At 44.8% G+C, this 18,390-nt stretch overlaps 1 protein-coding gene across 1 annotated transcript in view; it reads right to left on the bottom strand.

Moving 5' to 3' along the window:
- Positions 1–17,376, bottom strand: part of OBSCN (obscurin, cytoskeletal calmodulin and titin-interacting RhoGEF) — a 138,293-nt gene extending 120,917 nt beyond the window's left edge. The window contains 4 exon segments of the mRNA XM_064505657.1: positions 878–1,180; positions 4,875–5,135; positions 7,869–8,138; positions 16,242–17,376. Of these exon segments, the coding sequence (XP_064361727.1) occupies positions 878–1,180; positions 4,875–5,135; positions 7,869–8,138; positions 16,242–17,376 (1,969 nt within the window).
- Positions 17,377–18,390: the final 1,014 nt, after the last annotated feature.

Here is an 18,390-nt window from a genome sequence, read left to right as displayed (position 1 = left end):
CTCAACAGGATTTGATTTCTACAGCTGCAAATAACTGACCCATGGTGTTAGTGTAAGTCCTGTTTCTGCCGAGACAAAACAATGGGTATATTTTACTTATTTTTTCCTTAGATTTTTAAGGATATAGCAAGTCTGAACCACCTAGGATCCATAGCAAGTGTGCTATTTATTTATTAAGCAGTATTATTCTCATATTTCAAAAGGGGCCTCAGGAGGTCACCCAGCCCACTAGTCACTTCTAGACATCCTAGGAAAACACAGCCATGTTCTGACTGCTGGGAAAAAGGATTGCACAATATCAAGACACAGCATGATCAAGCCTGAGCAAGTATTGTTCCGTGCAATGAATTAAAGGAAGAAACAATCCCATTGCACACAGTGATTCTATCTGCACACTGGCACCCCCAAGATAAAGCAAAATTCCCATATTTCCTCCTACAAATGCTGCGATTAAAGAGACTGGAACTTGTTTTTCCTGACAGTATTATCACCACATAAACATTCTCTAGCTGCACATTCAGTACGTCGTTTATATACTGAAGATTATATCATTAAGTATGTCTCTTTTTCTCCTTTTACACTAGCTCTGAAAGAAGCACTTACAAGCTTAAGATTCACTGCAATGTACTCTGCCTTCCACCCAGTCTGATGAGATTGGAGTATAAGCATCCTCATGGTTGTAGCACATAAACCCACCCTGCATCCTTTTTGTTACGCACGGTCAGTGGTTGAAATGAGATAGGAGAACTGCCAGTAAAGGCAAAGAGGTTATTGCATTCTACTGCTCTTTCCTCCTCATGGTCATGGTCATATTTCTAAAGAGCCGGCATGGCAGATCAGCGCGGACCAGTCCATTTTTAGGGGGCATTGTGCTCACCAAGGTGCATGCTTCCTGGGAATTCCAGATACGGGCTCTGTCCATACGTGTTGACTGCGGATACCCGGAACTGATAGTCAGCCTCTTCCGACAGGTTGCTCACCGTGAACTCCGGGACAGGCACAGGAGACTCATGACACCTCACCCAGGTATAGCCAGTTAGCTTCTTGCATTCCACTATGTAGCCATCGATAGGAAGGGGGCGGTCCATCTTTGGAGGGGACCATGCTAGCGTCACTGAGGTTTCTGTTTTATTTTTCACCACAGGGTCAACTGGGGGTTGCGTGGGAGGTTTTTTGGGAGCTGCACAGCAATAAAAACAGGACAAGAAACTTGTGTCAGAGTTGAAAATCCACTGTTATCTCACAGAAAATAAATCATCTGAGCTTGCACAGGTCTAAAGGACATTCAGGGTTAATAAACCTCAGGAAAACCTTGATGTGAGATGGAAAAGCAAAGGAATCAATAAAAGATACTTCCAGATTGCATTACACCCCTTACACAAAGATGTACAATGTTCTTAATAGCTAAACATATGTGATTCCTATACAACATTACTGATTGTCCGCACAGACAAAGAGTTTACTGTGAACAACTCATAGGCTTAATTTCTCTGTGCTAAATACAGACCCATGCCACTTCCTATGCTGCTCCTGGGAAAAGCAGATTAACATTCAATTTGACATATTCACTCAGATAACAGGTAAAACCACCATCAGAGGGTGTTCAAAATTCTATGCACCCAACTGCTGTTCCAGTTCCCTGGCGCGAATCCAGGCTAAAGCAAGAGACATCAGCAGGCTTGCTTTGGCAAGATGGCCCTTCATCCACCTGCTTACTAGACATCATTGCACAGGGATAGTTGCAAAGAACGGATCTGCACTAATACTGCAAAGTGTCCTGGTATTAACCTCCTGCCAGAATTTCAACGATACAAGTCCCTGCAGTCAAGAATATAGATGCGCCTGTAAGAACCAATCTGTGCCACATGCATCTTTGTATCAAGGAGGAGTGTAGTGATATTTGGCAATGCTTTACACACTGATGTGGCATCCTGTGCAGCAATATAAATCTACTCCCTAAAAGGTACCCTGTGCCAGGAGTCTATCCACTCCATTTCTTACCGAGAACACGTTCCAACAGTATACTGAAACATTTCAGCCCAGATCCTCAACAGATTTAAACATAGGCCAACTAAACATTGTACAACTGGGACATTTCAGAGATACAAGATAGGCATGAATCAACAATATATGGGTCACACTCCTTTATGGATGCCTCAGTTGCTTGTCATACAAGCTTGGCCTTCCTCTGCAGCCAGCTTCACTGGAAAATCTCTCCTCTGTCCTGCTTCTGAATTTTATGCCATCCCCACTCAAAGGCCCTTTGCAGCTTTGTCTCCCAAGAGATCCCTGGGGACCTCTGTCAAGAAAGACATCTTTTATTAATTTACAGACTGCCAGCTTTCCCACAATCAAGGAAATCCACCTGTCTGCTTTATGGTATCTGAGGTCACATACGACACAAGTATTTCTGAAGGTATTTGCATAACTAAGATTTACGTTCACTTCCTCTGATCACTCTTGAACTCTTCAGAGAAAGCTAAAACCCCATGGAAGTTATTCACTGTGTGCTGCCGCTGATAAGGGCAAGAGGCTACGAATTATTTGATATGTTCTAGTTACAGATCTACTGATACAGTAAAGGATCCATTGCATTTAATTTTGGCTATCTGAAAGTTAGGTGTCTGGTTTAAGTCAGTCACCCAGAATTCCCCTATAATCTGTGGAGAAAAGCATGCTCAGGCAAAATTCATCCCAGCTTAAAGTAGGCGTGTGAGACAGGTGAAATGAACAGCACATTGCAGATACTCAGAAATTCCTTGACTTTAGAGGGATCTGTGCAATGAGCCTAGAGCAAAGCCAAGCTCTGACACAACTGATCTGCTCTCTGCTTCAGTTTGCCCATCTGTATGAGCAGAGAAACACTGCTGGATATGGAGCAAGCAAAATATTAGTATTGCTTGCTTCGTAAATGCTGTTAGATCTGCCAACACCAGCTAATCAAAAAAGATGCGAACAGAGTACATGGGATTCTTCAAGGAGCTATTTAGGCACACATGAAGTGTAAAAATAGGAAATCTCAACACGATACACTTTTCCTTCATTACATAAGCAGAGACCTAAATGCTTTGGGGCGCAGAGTTACCACCCTGTCAGTTACTGCTGGGCAGAGCTAGATGCCAAAGGTCCCACTAGTGTAGCACTAAGCTGAATACTAGACACTGGAATCAAATCTCCTGACTGTACTATCGGCAAATGTAAAGTAGTATTTTGTTCAGAAATACAGGCATACAGGAAGGGAGCTTCTTAACTTTTTCAGTTACATGAATCAGCTCCTGCTTCATAACTTGAACAGCAGAGTCAGAAGTCTGACTGAGACTTTGTCATCCCCATCACAGAGGGCTTAGTTGGATGTGACAGCTTTCCAAATACCTTAGAGACTGGCACAACGCTAAGTGCAAACCCGATCTTTTTTTCTTATTAATACTTGTAGCTTAATAGCACCAGAATGCCCCAGCCAAGCTAGGGTCACATAGCAGTTATAAACCTTTATTTATTTAATACCACTGAGTAATTACAAGTCAGAGGTGGTGGTGGGAGAAAAGGTGACAAAAAACACTACAGTTGGTGACTTTTATAATATACAAATAGGAACTGCAGCAGAGCTAGAAACCAAATGCAGTACTCTCTCAGATGAAGCAGCTTCTGCCTGGAAAATGCACTGCCATCAAAATAGGAACAACTTAACAAAGTTACAACAATTTCACCAAAATTTCATTTCAGGTCCTGTCTCAAACACACTGCATCTGCTGCTACAGCTCTGTCAACCGAGACCCTTACTCAGATCAGATTTGCCAGCTGAAGGAATTCTTCAGCCTGCCTATATCAATGTCCCCAAGGAAAGCTAAACAAGCCAAAGGTCTCTTTTTTCGGTATAGCTACATCAATAGGGATCTGCCGGCACCTTCATGTCAAAAGGCGAAGAAATGACATGGCTTTGCTGGTCTCAGTGACAAGGAGGAAATTACTTCTTAGGAGGAAGCATCTTCCCTTTTCCTGGCAGGATTTTTATTTTATTTTAAAACAAGCAACTTCAGAAGCTAAAAATCAATGCAAAATGTTTCAAGTTTGTTAAATGCTTTACTGCACCTGAAATGCATAGTGTGTGCCTGTGTAGATGTTCTTTCACAGAGCTTTTTGCTTGCTAGAATACAAATAAACTTCACACTCCCCACAGAATACTCTGGGGCTTTCTCTACTTCCCAGTAAGAGTCAACACATCCATCAGAGACCCTCACGTCTCTGGAGACTCAGAGCCTAGGGAAGGAGCTGAATGCTGGCCAACTCTTGCCTCCAAATCCTCAGTGAAGAGAAGAGAGGGAGAAGTGAGAAGCCCCTGTTTTCTGGAAAAGGCATTAGTCCCACGACAGGAAATGGTAAATGCCCCTCACAGAACCTAATGCTTTTGGAAAATGGAGCTTGTCTCATACATTGACGTAGGCGTTTAGGACATTCACAGCGTTCTGTGTGCAACGAAGAAGGACAACTGCAACGTATGTAACTTACAAACTGTTTTCTAGGCACCTCCCATTGGAGAGAAGTCCCACAGCCCCTACCAGCAGGGAGAAGTCCCACAGCTCGTACTCTGTCTTACTTGGTTATCATTTTATATTCATTCCAGACCAGTACAGAGAAAACACACATACAGGCTATGCTCTTCCCCAGGACTTGCCTTCTTTCTTTTGATCTCTCCTTAAAATCTCATAAAGCTCCCTTTCAGGTAGTGAGCCTTTTGTGGCAAACACAGAACTTTCTGCTGTCTTTGGCCAATGCACCACTTACCACGGCAGTATTTGGAGAGAACACTACTAACGTGGGAGCACCTGCTTGCTGGGGAAGATACAACAGCAAGGCTGAATAAAAGTGAAGCTTACTAGTCACAGTGAACTGGGTAGAAGTCCTGCTTTCGTCAGCCAGGAAGGCAATCTCACCAGCATCTTCCATCTTACACTCTCGGATGATCATGGTGTGTTGCTTGCCAGAGCACGTGATGGTGATGCGATCACTGGGTTTCACCTCTTCTTTATTCTTCAGCCAGCGGATTTTCTGGCATTCATTGTCCAGCTCCACACAGAAGACGGCTGTATCATTTACGTGGACTGCAGTTTTTCGGGGAAGTTTTTTAATGATGTTCCCTGCAAATGAGGAACCAATTATGATCAGCAACTAGCAGATATAGAAGATTAAAGTCTCTAGTAACACTGCACCCCCCAGACTACACCAGAACTAGCCAACTGCTCTCACCTAATCAAAACATTATAGACACTACACAGACATCCCTAAATGAAATTCTAGGCTCTATGTTATACAGCAAGTCAAAACAGGTAATGCCAATGGCTCAGTTTGGCCTTTCAAGAGAGAAAAACAATCTTTTATTTGACTATGGTCACCCATGTTTCCAGCCTAACATGCAGTATCTTGTGTTAAATAAATACAAGGTATGTGGCCTTGGCAAGAACAGATTTGACAGTTATGTGAGTTTTATTGACAGCATATACTGGGAATTCACACAAAAACTTCGCTAACGTAGGTCAGTCTTAAACAAGACAGGTCCCTCTGCTGCCTTCAGCGTTTTGCCTCCCTCAAATGACCAATATGTTACATAGCCAAAGGCCCAAACATACTGGTCTCCTGACATAACAGCAAATACATCAAGAATCTCAGAAATTGCTTTTTAGAGCAAATCCAGAAATTTGCATGGAATGAACTTCACTTACTGATGGCCTTCCCAAGTTATTTGGATGATTATGACTTATTAGAATAGCCTCAAAGTTGCAAGATGTGACCATACCCAGGTAAGCTTGGACAGAGTATCAGGAGACCATCCCGACCAATAGACAGAGACTTACTTTAGCCCTGGGAAGGGCCTCTGCAAGGCAAAAGTGTCCTCACCAAGGCAAAGCACCTAAAGCTATTTAATGAGCAGCAATGCTGAACCGTTTTGTGAAACAACAGCTCACACACGTTTTCAGCACTAGGATTCAGTACCCCAACTCCATACCAGAATGCACTCAAATAACAAAGTAACCTTGGAAAAAAAAGACTCCTTCCAATGTCCACACGAGATCTGTTTATGTCTTGCAACACGAAGCTGTGTTACACATGTAAATGATTTTTGTTGTATGGCTGCAAGTGTTTTAAGTATCTGTGTCATTATAAAATGTCTCTCTAAAAAGCATTAGTGGATCAGTCTTGACCAGAACTTTGAGCAATGATTTGTGTTGACTTTGTCTCTGCTGTGAGCTCCTCATGTGCACTGAAACTTGAAATTTTAGAGCCAGGTCTTATCTGATCAAAAATCAGAGCAGGCAAGCTGGGAATGACTAAATTCACAGAAATAAGACATCTTTCTAAAGAAATCTGCCTTCACAGATGGGGCCTTTCATTCAAGCTTGGTTTTAGGCCACAACTCAGCACCTTCATAGGTTGCAGATGACCCTACGCAGTCCCCTCCGAGTCCCCGGAAAGCCTCTGCTCATCCTTTCTTAAGCCTGTCTGTGTGTCTGCTCCTTGCTGCCCTCAGTGGTGTCCCAGTCTCTGCAGCGTCATGGAGCTGTGCACCCTGCCAAGCTCTCACATTATCCCTACCCCACCCTGCTCTCTCGAACCTTCTCCCCTGGGCAGGCACAAGGCTCCCACAAGAAGGCTCTGCCTCCTTTCCCTCCTGAGGGCTCCACCTGACTCAGTCACTCTCTTTTTAATGGAACATGTTGTAGTATCCTAACACAAACAAGTAAAACAAATACCATCCGTCCTACCGGGGCCAAAAAGGCTTACAGTATCTGGCTGGCTCAGTCCTGGCAGAGCTGTAACAAAAGGATGTCTGTCTGAACTCTCATGTCTTTGGGCTAAATCTCCCCTTATGCCTTCTCCCAAGTACACTCCTGTCTGCTTGCTAATGGTAGAAAAAAGAAATGTGCACAAGCACGGATCAAGGATGCACAGCTCCCAGTTATCTTACACCAACTTACGTAGTGGAGAACTTCTGGTTTCAGTGGCAGTAAAGACAGGCTTCAAATGAGACAAAACAGTGCAATCCTGAGCTGTTGCAACGGGCCTCCAATTCCTGTTACTGGAGACGTGTCAATAATACCAACATAAGCAGCATCAAAATCGGAACTGAAGGTCCTGGATTTGCACTGGCAGGTACTTACTTGTTCATACAGAAAATCAGTGAGTTCAAAAGTGATGGCCTCTCCTTCAGATGTGGCTGTGCGTCTGTAAAATACCGATACTATACCCAAGCCTACGCCTGGATTCACTCCAATCTTAAATCACTAAATTCTGGGGAAACTTGGACTTGGATGTGGACCTACATCCACATTTTGCCCCGACACCTCATTTTTCCAGACTCCAGAGCACAGCTCTGGATGTCAGAGAACATGGATCTTGTTTCTGATGAAATCACATTGGTGGACCGTAAAATGCAGCTGCTAAGCCAACTTCCCAGTGTACTCAGCACCACTGCCAGACAAGATTTACCTCTGTGTTCCCAAGACACCTGACAAGATCTGCACGAGAGAGTACCAGGGGATACATTTGGTACTTGGGATCGTGTTAAGGAAAGGCTACAATGCTAGGTTACAGCTCAAGGATTTTGCCTTCCAGGAAGCTCCCCTAAGCACAGGGCCCCCCTGCGATACGAATTTGCAGCCATTGTGCAGCAACACAATCTCTTCCAGCCAGGAGATCCCAGGGACCTGCTGACCAGCCACATGCGGCTCATCTACGCACACCGCAAGGGAGCCTATGTGCTGCCCTGTCTGCGCACACGGGATAAATGCTGATCGTAAGCTCAAGTCTGGAGCCTCACGTGTGGATCTCAGGGTGAGACCTGGCCCATCTGCAGTAGCAAGACTCTTTCTTACCTTGGACAGACAGCTCTGCTATTGTCCTGCTCCCCTCTTTCATCTCACAGATATAGACAGCATCATCGTCTGTGGTGACATCCTGGACAGTGAGCCGGCGATACGTGCCCTCCTCTTCGATGTTGTATTTCTTACTCTGCCGGAGTTTGGTTTCCTCCTTGAACCAAGCGGTCTCTGTACTAGGAACAGGCACCTCACATTGGAAGGTGGCAGACTCCTTCTCCCGAACTTCAAGATCCTTCAGTTTTTCCTTGAAGGGTATTGAGGGTTCTTAAGGGAATACAAAAAAGGGAGAAGCAAGAATTTGTGATAGTCTGGGGTAAGATGTGTGCAAATAAATAACTCAGTAGAAAAACCTAACACTCCTTATTAACGATGTTATTTTGTATTGAGCTACCATCCAAACCCAGAATCAAGTCCTACCGCAGCACTTTTCCGCTCTCATGCAAGAAAGGAGCCATTCTAGCCCATAAAATCTTAGATACCAGCAGAATTACTTTACAGGACTTGTCTATAAGTGAACAAATGTCAGTCTGAGCTGTGGTACTTGCTGCACAGCACCACACAGAGGTGTCAGCTCTAATCCACAGAAATATGAATGTGCTGGTGCAGCACAAGGTTATCAAACTGTCCTCTCCTGGCCTGCTTGTCCTCTAGAGCAAACTTCTCTGTGTTGTACTCTGTCCCATAGGCCAACGAGATGGAGGGCAGAGACCACCCAGCCTGACCCTCTACACAGCACAAGCCACCTCACTTCAGCATAAAAGCCTTTATTAAAACTAGATTCTCTGGGTGGGTAAATAGCAAACAAGCTAGATTTAGGGAGAGGAAAGAGGGAAGCCCTTCTGGGGCAGCATGAGCAGCTGAGGGAGTCAGTTGTTACAAGAACCAATGTTTTATGGGTCTTCAAGCAGAACTGAGCTTAGTGGAGGGATCTGAAAGGGCACGAAAAGACAAGAGGCAGCTGTGCACACATGAAAGACATGGGGGAAAGCACGGAAGTACCTGATGGAGAAGTTTTTTGTTCTTCCCCAAAGCACCAAAGTCCCTGGATCAGATTTGTCAATGACAACAAAAAAAATAGAGAAAAAGCCCATGCTTCCCACCTGTTACTTCTTTCCTTCAGCAATTGGGCTGCACTGCTCCAGCTTAGGGAGAAACCAGAGTGTAGATCAAACATGCAAAACAGCTGCATGGCAGTGATAGAGGACATTTTATGAACAGAACAATATAGATATCATTTAAATCCAGTGACAGCTGAGCTGTGAAATCATCCTGACACCCCAGCACTGAAATAGAGAAGGAAGAACTGAACTGAACAGGACGGCTTCTGGTCACAGCCACGGGACACAGTCACACAGGAAACCTGGATTAGCCGGTGCTAATGCATCACTGTTCACACTTGGTGAGAGATCACATCCCGACATGTACTCTTCATCTTCTGATAACTACGGCACCAATTTCCAGTCTTGTCTTAAGACTCCGTTCTCCCTCTCCTTACTCATTCCCAGGCAGATAATTTCACATGCTCACCAGCAGCTTGCAATGCTAGGCATTAGCCTAAATGTCAGACAGAAGTGAATTTCTCTTAAATTTCTGATTCCATGCTTGGTGTGGCACATCCCTCTCATAGTCACCCTGCTCTAGAGTCTGGAGAAACACAAATCAAGGCCCTCAAACATCCCAGCTCTAAGCTTTGGCAATCAGGAGCCTCCATTTTATAAAATTCAGAGCTGTGTGGTGGATATGCTGCTGTAGAGAAAAGCAGAGGCGGCACAAAACTGCCGCTACTTCTGAGAAAGAAGGGCTGATGTGCACACGTGCATGTGCATACACACAGCATGAAAACCTACTTCCCAGCCTGCAACACTCCAAGTTGGATGGAGTATGGTTTAAAAGTGGCTTCTCCTGCTTTTGGTAGTTCAGTGTAAAACTGAGTCTGTCATCTGTCCCTCCTGCCCCAACCATCGGGAAGCAGGAACCTGTTACAGGAGCATGGCTGTCTTTGGTCTGTTTAGTCTTTTCAACTCAAGCTCTGGAAAGTCATACATTCAGTTTTGCAGGTCCCTCATCCCGCCCCTGGCACAACCAAAATTGCAGCCGTCACCCAAACAACTCCCATCGTTTCTAGCTGAACACAGCCTGGACTGTCCTGTCAGGCACCCAGGGTCTGACAGGCACCAGCGCTACCTGCCATCTCAGCTGTTATCCAGAGATCAAAACCTGACTGGGAACCTGTAAAGTACCTTAGGAGCAGGTGTGTGGCTCCAAATGAGTGCCTGCCACTAACCTATCCTGTTGATTTGGTTATTTTCTTGAAAAGGTTCTGCCCTAACATGCCTCATTTCAACGCACTTTAAAGTCTTACCTAAAAAGGTCTTCAACTACAGTAACACAGACCTGCTCTGACCTCCCTTGGCATGTTAATCTTCCTCCTCTCTAACCAACGTGCAGCTCAGACTCCTGCCCTGCAATCCTGTATATCACCTCTGGAAACACGCAATGCGGTCAGGGGAAATGAAGTGGATGTAACTCATGCGCCACGGGACCAAGAAAGAGGATGAGACCAAGAAAGCATTTATCAGAAGGATGCCAGCCTCAGGGAACTGGATAGAGCGGTGATGTATGAGACGCAAGGGAATCTGGAGTGGACTAGGAGAACATCCTGACATCCCAAGGGCCAGAAGGGAATAAGAGATGCACAGGAGAAGTACACACACACACACAAAAAAAATTCTCTAGGAGAAAGCTCTTAAGTGTACAGAAACATAAGAATCAAGGAAAGATCTCAAGGGAAGATCTATGAAAAGTAGCTGGTTGATCTTCTTTGTTAGTAGACTAATAAACACAGTCTGACTATATAACCATATAATATTTACATGAAAAGCTGTGTCCTGAGGAAGGAAGACTTCATGCTGGCTTTTCATCTTAAAGATGACCAACACTACTAGCTAAATGCAAAAATAAACAAATACGCTCATTCTCCCACTTCACCCCATGTTAGTCTGTAGCCTGTCTCACCTTGACAGACTACGTTGCAAATTCTCTAATATAGGTGTAACTCTGTTACCTATTTGCACAGCACCCAGCACAGTAGGTATCCTGATCTTTGGCTGGAATTAATATACTTCAAGGTTCTCATTCATAAAGGGGTAGGAAATGATACAGAAATATTCTGTGCTATGACTAATGTAGGCACATCAGGAAGAATTCCTGCAGATAACTATATTTGATCTGTCAGATCCCATAACTATTGATTGCTCATTTCTAAACGCCTATTAATGTATTACCCCTTTGCAAGGTAATTACAAATGGGAGCTTGTGTTAAGTATGTACTAGAGAAGATAAAACCATTTAGCTATCTACTGTTTTCCTTATTGTTCAAAATTTTCATAACATCTGAAAATGTCCTCAGAAGATGAGCAAAAAGTGCACTCAGCTGAGGTGACATGTGACATAATTCTCACCAGGATCCTCCATTTCAGATCAGAAGTGCCATCAGTTCCCATACACAGTTCTTCTAAATGTCAGAGCTAGTTAGAAGCTATTTAATATTCAGTGAGAAAGGTGATTTCTGATATGCCTCTATGTTCCACAGTGAAATACTGATTATGCTCAAAATTCAACTATTCAAATTTGCATTGACAAAATCTAAGTGATTTGTGTCACAATGACAAGAGTTGAAATGTTCAGGAGCGTTGAAGAAAATCTCTTTTCTTCAGTTCATTGCGACTTTCTGGAAGCCACGGTTTCACTGTTTCACAACCATATCCTTTCCTAAGAGACGCCCTCCCAGCTGAGCTGCATCTCCCACAATACAAAACCACTTTCATCTCTGCTCAAGTCACCACAGCTCACAACAGGAGAAAAACGAGTGTCATGAAGCATGGAAGACACAGTCTAGACAGAGCTGACAGAGCAGATCAGGTGGATGCAGTTTAATACAAAATCAGATCAAAAGTGTGAAACTATGTTTTTCTGATCACTCCACACCAATCATTTGTAGAAACAGGTACTTCCATGAAAGCTCAGAGGTTTCAGTTCAGGTGGCAATTCTGCTTTGTTTTCTAACAGCTGGACTCCAGCACGTGACTCATTTTCATTAACTCACAGTGCCTCAAGAGGTCATTTAAATTCATCTCTAGTATCAATAGCATTTCTTTCGTTAAATGATGAGTTCTCTGCAATTTAACTACACACATTTTCCTACTGATCCATTTTTAGTCAAAGCAGAAATGCACATTAAGGCATATAAAGAAGCCAATAATATAATTTTTAAGGAAGCACTTGCAAAATAAGAGATCTACAAAAATCTGCCTATTGGGAAAAATGTGAGAAGGAAACAGCAAAGCAAAATCCAGAGCCAGCATGGAGCAGGAGCAGCTCATGGAGCTGGTGGGAAGCTGCAAGACCTTAGACCAGCTATGAATTTGGCTGCTTGTCTTGAGAAAAAACTTCTCCAGAGAGTCATACACTTTTGTTTGGTCCATACCAACCAAACTAGCTATGAGATGATGTTAGTTTTCAAAAGCAGGTCCTGCTAACACATATTTTGCTAAGAACAGGTGCAGGCTGCAAAAAGCCAGTGTCTCAACCTTCTTAAGGCATATCTGCCTCTGACCTGGTCTTTTCACCTGCCTGCATTTTATCCTGCATGCTCCTGGGCTTCTCATGAGCTGGCCATTTATTATTCCAGAGTCAAATTTTCCCTCTGTCAAATAAAAATGATCTGATGATAGTGAGAATATGAAGAATCTTTTCAAGTGGAGTATTCTAAAGGTGTACAGACAAGCTTCCAACCTTTGGTCTTCTTCTCATTTACAGTGGTTTCCAGCTTTTCCCTTGTGCCTCCACATTTCTCAAATCTCAATTCTTTTTCAGATCTCAAATGTCACTGCCACGATAGTTTGTGGTCACCTAAAATCAATTCAGAGCAGAGGAAGAAAGAACTGGCCTCGGTACTAGTCTGTTTTTCCATTCTTTATCCTACTTGACTCGCAACCTTTAACCTTTACATACAGTATCTGATTACTGAACTAGTCCCTCTGAATTTAGGGACCCAGTCCCAAGTTCCATTCCTCAGATGAACCTTCCTTGGCCCAGGCCCAAGGATGGAGACCTGTACGCTGTTCTTGCTACCTTTACAAACAGCCTAGGGACATCACCAAAGCCTTCACGAAGTTCAAGTCATGTATTCATGCTCCTGCCATCCTCTCTGCTCTTCTGGAAATGACTTGTCAGATGAGGTTTACTCTTTGGAAGCATTTTGTAACTTCTTCTGCAGCTGGAATTTCAGTGTATGGCTTGTGATTTTTATCCCTGCTGAAGACACTAGAATCCAGCACATTTCTGAATTGGAGTAACTGACTCCAGCTTTTCCTTAATGGTGAGAGTGACAGTCTGCCCTGTAGCCTCTCCTTGGAGATTTACATCTGATTCACTACATCTCATTCAGGAACAGCTCAAAAATCTCTTTTTACCTCAATGACCTTTGAGGCATGGGTTCAACAAAGTGTTTACAAATGTGCCGGGGTCCCTAGGCCAAGAAGCTAGATTGACAGAGTATCAGAGGACAGACTAGAGGAGGTCTGACCTGTGCTCAGTTCCATTCCCCGAGAGGCCGCTAATATCCACTTAGAGATAGGATGTTGGGCTGCATGGCCTTTTCTATGTTCTTACCTTTAACATACCCATAAATACCCTCACTTGGATTCTTCTGCTTAAATTATGTGCTGTACGTGAATCAGAATCCTACAGAGGATTAAACCTGTGAAGCTTGTCTTCCCAGGTATCTGCTCCTATAGACGTATGCTGGGCATGCAGTATCACAGGCTCTATAAATACGCTGTTACCTTTATAAAGGCCAATGCAGCAGCAGCAGCACGCTGACAGAAGGTGACTGAGTGGAGAATTTAGCCTCTTCTGCATTACTGAGCAAAGAGAAAATTGTTTGGCAAGATGATCTACTCCCAAAAACATGACGGCAGATGAGCTAATAACACATCACCAATGGTATAAATAGAAGATTAAAAGCTCCCTTCATGGCTACATCACTTGGAGCTGTATCTTTGAAGGGCTGAGAAGGACTTCTGGTAGCGAAAAGGAGAGTCATTATCCAGGGCCTAATTATAACCGACAAACACAGATTTTCCATGGCTGCCTTGGCCTGATCAGAAAGCCCAACACAGCTATAGCGTAACAAAGAAACACACTGTAAACATCTCTGCTTTATCCCTCTGACTCACAGATGTCTCTTGACAATGGACATTGATAAATAATCTTTTCCTGTGCTGCTTGCTCCCAGACCCACTGCTTTGCATGCCTTCCCCATCTCCTTTGGAAGGAGTTGCACCCGCTGGGAACAGTCAAATAAGCATGGGCCCAGGGGAGATGTTTGCCTTTGCAAGACAGGCACTGGGCAAGTAACAGCGCTTGAGCCATCCTCAGACTGAACAACCACCCAAGGGCCAGGATCAGTCTTTTCCTTCAAGTCCCGTCTCATGAGGCAGTCAAAGCTTTATGGAAGAGGCCAAGTGCCTTTCCCGACACCACTCAGCACCTCCCAGGGATGGCAAAGAGTGGGACTGCTGCCAGAGAGCTCCACAGATCAGGTGTCTCTGATGGACACAGGGAATGAGTCACTGATGGGAAAGACAGCAAAGTGTGAAAGGAGAGGTCCAGAACAGGGAAAACAGAAAAGCAAATAAAAGCTGAGACTCTTGAAGATGGGTATGAGACACAGAGCCTTCCTACTCATTTGGATTTCTAAAACATTTTGCTGTCAGTCAGAAAAGTCTATTTTAGCTCTTCAGTTACAGAAGCAAAGCTTTCACATCTGGAAGTTAATTTATAGGTGCTGCCTGAAACTTTGCCAAATGGGAGAGCACCTAGAAAATTTAGAACTTCCTTTGTAAAAATGTGTGTGTCACATCTTTCCTGCAGTCCTGAAGAACTCAATCTAACCCCTGCCAGAGTTGGGGGACTCTCTGAAGGTAAGTTCAGATTTGCCTTATCACTACTGACCACAACGGATGGAGGCCCCCTGGAACTGGCATAAGCAAGGGGAAGGCCAAAGAGGCCTGCAGAAAGCAAGGCTGCTGGTGGGGAGGAGAACTGAGAGGGGGCTGCGATTAGAGTTGGGGTACGTCCCCAAGGGATCTAAGGCAGCCTGACACACTCAGCTTGCAGGAAGGAGTTTCCTCTACTACTGTGTAAACTGGCACATGTCAGGTTTGATTAAACCCTGGAGGGTTGGATGGGGCTTTTGCAGTCACTGAACCAAAGGACAGTAACAGATTTCTTAGATTACTATAAGACCAGACTGGAAGAGAGCTTTAAAGATCTAGTCCATCCCAGCTGCCCCACAACAGGCCAGTTCTACATCATCCGACCCTCGCTGATGCTTGTTTACGCCCTTCTTATAAATCCCCAGTGATGACACTCTCCCTCTCCCCAGATCATCTATTCGAGTGGTTAACCCCCTTTACAGCTAGAGGGCTTGTCTCCACATCTAATCCACATCTCCCTTGCTGCAGCTTTGTGGAAGAAGCTTTGCTCATACTGCCTGTGACCGACCAATAAACTCCTGCAAAGGAAGAAGGCTTAGAAGAGATGGGCAAAGACGATGTGCCTATGAAGTTCAGGGAAGAACAGGGAGTGACTGACCGCAGCTGTTGCAAAGAAAGCTGAATTTATGTCAGTACAAAGGAGACTGGAGAGTGCCCTTTCTTTCAGATAAAGAGATGCATCAGTTGAGTAGATCAACAGACTACATCACAGGGGACCAATGATTCTGTAAATGTTTCTTCCCTGAGTTAATCAAAAGATCATGAATGTCTCCCTTAGTTGCCAGATCAGCACGGAGGAAGCATGTACATGGCTCAGCCCAACATGGAGTATAAAAACGGAACAACTAACAGAAAGAATTTCGAAGAGAGCTTGGGCTTGAGCTGGTTTCAACCCACGTATCCCTTCACAGTCATTGGGGATGCCCACTGTTGTGATGGTGAGCTTATCATAGAAACCAGTAATGAAAATCACATTTGTGTTGTGACTCAACTGTATATTGCAATTGCTATCTACTGCTAAGTCTAACTTACATGTGTACTGTGATTTCAGTATACTGCTGTATCACTACACTAAATCAAAATCCCAAATAAGTAAAGTCAGTATTTATATTAAAACTGAAGGAAAAAATCAAAATCTTCAAATGCGTAAATTTGATATTAAACATTACACTCTCCATGTCTGGAATATCTAAAAGAACCTCGTCAGAGGGTATTGGACTCTGACACTCCCACGCGGATTCGGGAGCGCATTGGCTTTGTCTCCGTGCAAGGCTACCCACCCCAGTTTGCAAATGTAACCACCCACCTTTGACAGTGACCAGCACAGAGCTGTAGGTCTGGCCTGCCAGGTTGGAGGCTGTGCAGGTGTAGAGCCCGTTATCCACCTGCTTGCAAAAGAGGATCTTCAGCACAAAGTTCTCCTGGTCATCCTCATAGATGACGTGCCGCCGCCCTTCCAAAATGACCTCGTTGTCCTTCTTCCACACAATCTCCGGCTTGGGCTCCCCTGTCACGTAGCAGCTCAGCTTGGCGTGTTTCCCCTCAGTCACGCTGCACGCGCGCGTCAGCGCCCCAAACATTGCGTTGCGAGCCCCCTTGGCGGTGAGGCCCGCTGCCCTCTCGTAATCCCGGGAGAGGCCATAGCCAATGCCGGACAGTCCTTCTGACATGGAATAAGACTGAGCGGACAAGGAATCAAGAGCGCTGTGGGAAATATCGGTCTTCCTGATCTCCTCCCGCCTCTTTTGCAAGTGAGACAACAAGGAGACGGTCTTGCCGCAGCTGGTATCGAAATAGCTGCTGCTGCTGCCTGAGTTATGAGAGCCCTGCCTTTCCACGACCAGGGCAGCTGAAGCACTGGCAGAGCCGATGGGATTCTCTGCTCGGCACGTGTATGTGCCACTGTCCCCCAGCCGGGTACACTGGATGGTGAGCGCATTTGACTCCCCAGCAGACTCGATCTGGAAGCGGTTGGCATCAGCCCGGCTCCGCACGTGTCTCCCATCTTTTTCCCAGTTCACGGAAAGCGGCGGGCTGCCCTGAACTTTGCACTTGAACATGGCATCTTCTCCCAAAGTTACTTTGATGGAGGTGGGTTTCTGGATGAAGTATGGGGCTGACTCTGTTACTGTGGTCTCCTCTCCAACTTTGATACTGACAGCTGCAAAAGCTTCCCCAATGGTGTTCTTGGCCCGGCAGATGTACTGGCCGCTATCCTCTAGGCTCAGGTCATAGATTGTTAGCCGGTAGAGATCCCCATCTTCTGTGGTTTTAAACCTTCCTCCAGACTGGACTGGAAGTTTATCCTTTTCCCAGCTCACAGCTGGGATGGGATTTCCAATGATCTGGCAACTCAAGGTGGCATCCTTCCCCACAGACACCATAAAGGCCTTAGGCCGGGTCAAGAATCGGGGGACTCCACTAAACGAGCTGTAATCCATCTTTGTTTCCTACAGAATGAGAAAGAAAAATAGAAAGCAGATTAGATAGTGGAGGCAAAGAATTGCTATACTTCCATGGTATCAGAATGCTTGTCATCTAGTTGGGTGATATTTTCATTGTCCCTCTCACTATGGGTGAAAAGGTCTTGGAACATTTTAGGTCTTACAGATTTCTTAGATTTCAGCTCAACAACGTGAATCCACTAAAGGAGAAGGTAGCTCACTTCCCTACAGAGATCACTGGGTAAAATACAATTCTTGGGAGTTCATACAGAAATAACGTGATGGTCCCTTTCAGCCTTAAAGACATGGCACTAGCAAAATGAGCAACACTAATGCTATGTAATGTATGGGCTAGTTTTGTAATCATAGAGAAGCAGACAAACATTACATTCTGATAGACGTGTCTGCCCATCAAGATACGTTCTTCATACTCATCTCCTCTTCATCTCTCTTTTTCCACTTCACTTCCCTTACTCTTTTCAATTTTTCTCTTTCTCCTTGCCTTTTTAATTCTGTTTATACGCCATCCTCCATCTCCCCTCTTGTTGTCCTCTCTGGCAGTTACCCATCCCTAGACCTTGTCTCTGTAAGTACCACATGAGAGAGACCACCACATTCACACAGGGTTGTGGTAAACCCCTCTCCTCTAGTGGCCAGCCTTCAGGAGGACATGCAGATATGCCTGTCCTATACTATTGATAATACCTCTCTTTATTTCTAATTTCTATTCAACACAAATTTAGCTATAGCTGCTTTCCCTCAGATGGTAGCCAATGAGTACCCATCACTTACACACAGCCTTGTCTGGACGAGACACAGCTGCAGTGGGAATGGGTGTCTGCGCATATGTATGGCTTGGAGCACGCACACCACATAGGATGAAGCTGACGCTATCCCCACCTTCTCCCTCTTGCTCATGCCCATGGCAGTACAGAGGAACGCAAGGGAACTGACGGGGGAATGCACACTGCAATCCAAACGGGGCCAGATTTCTCCAAATAAGCCCCACGT

The sequence above is a fragment of the Dromaius novaehollandiae genome, chromosome 2 (assembly GCF_036370855.1).
Source record: "Dromaius novaehollandiae isolate bDroNov1 chromosome 2, bDroNov1.hap1, whole genome shotgun sequence".
Lineage (NCBI taxonomy): Eukaryota > Metazoa > Chordata > Aves > Casuariiformes > Dromaiidae > Dromaius > Dromaius novaehollandiae.
This window is presented reverse-complemented; position numbering and strand designations above follow the sequence as displayed.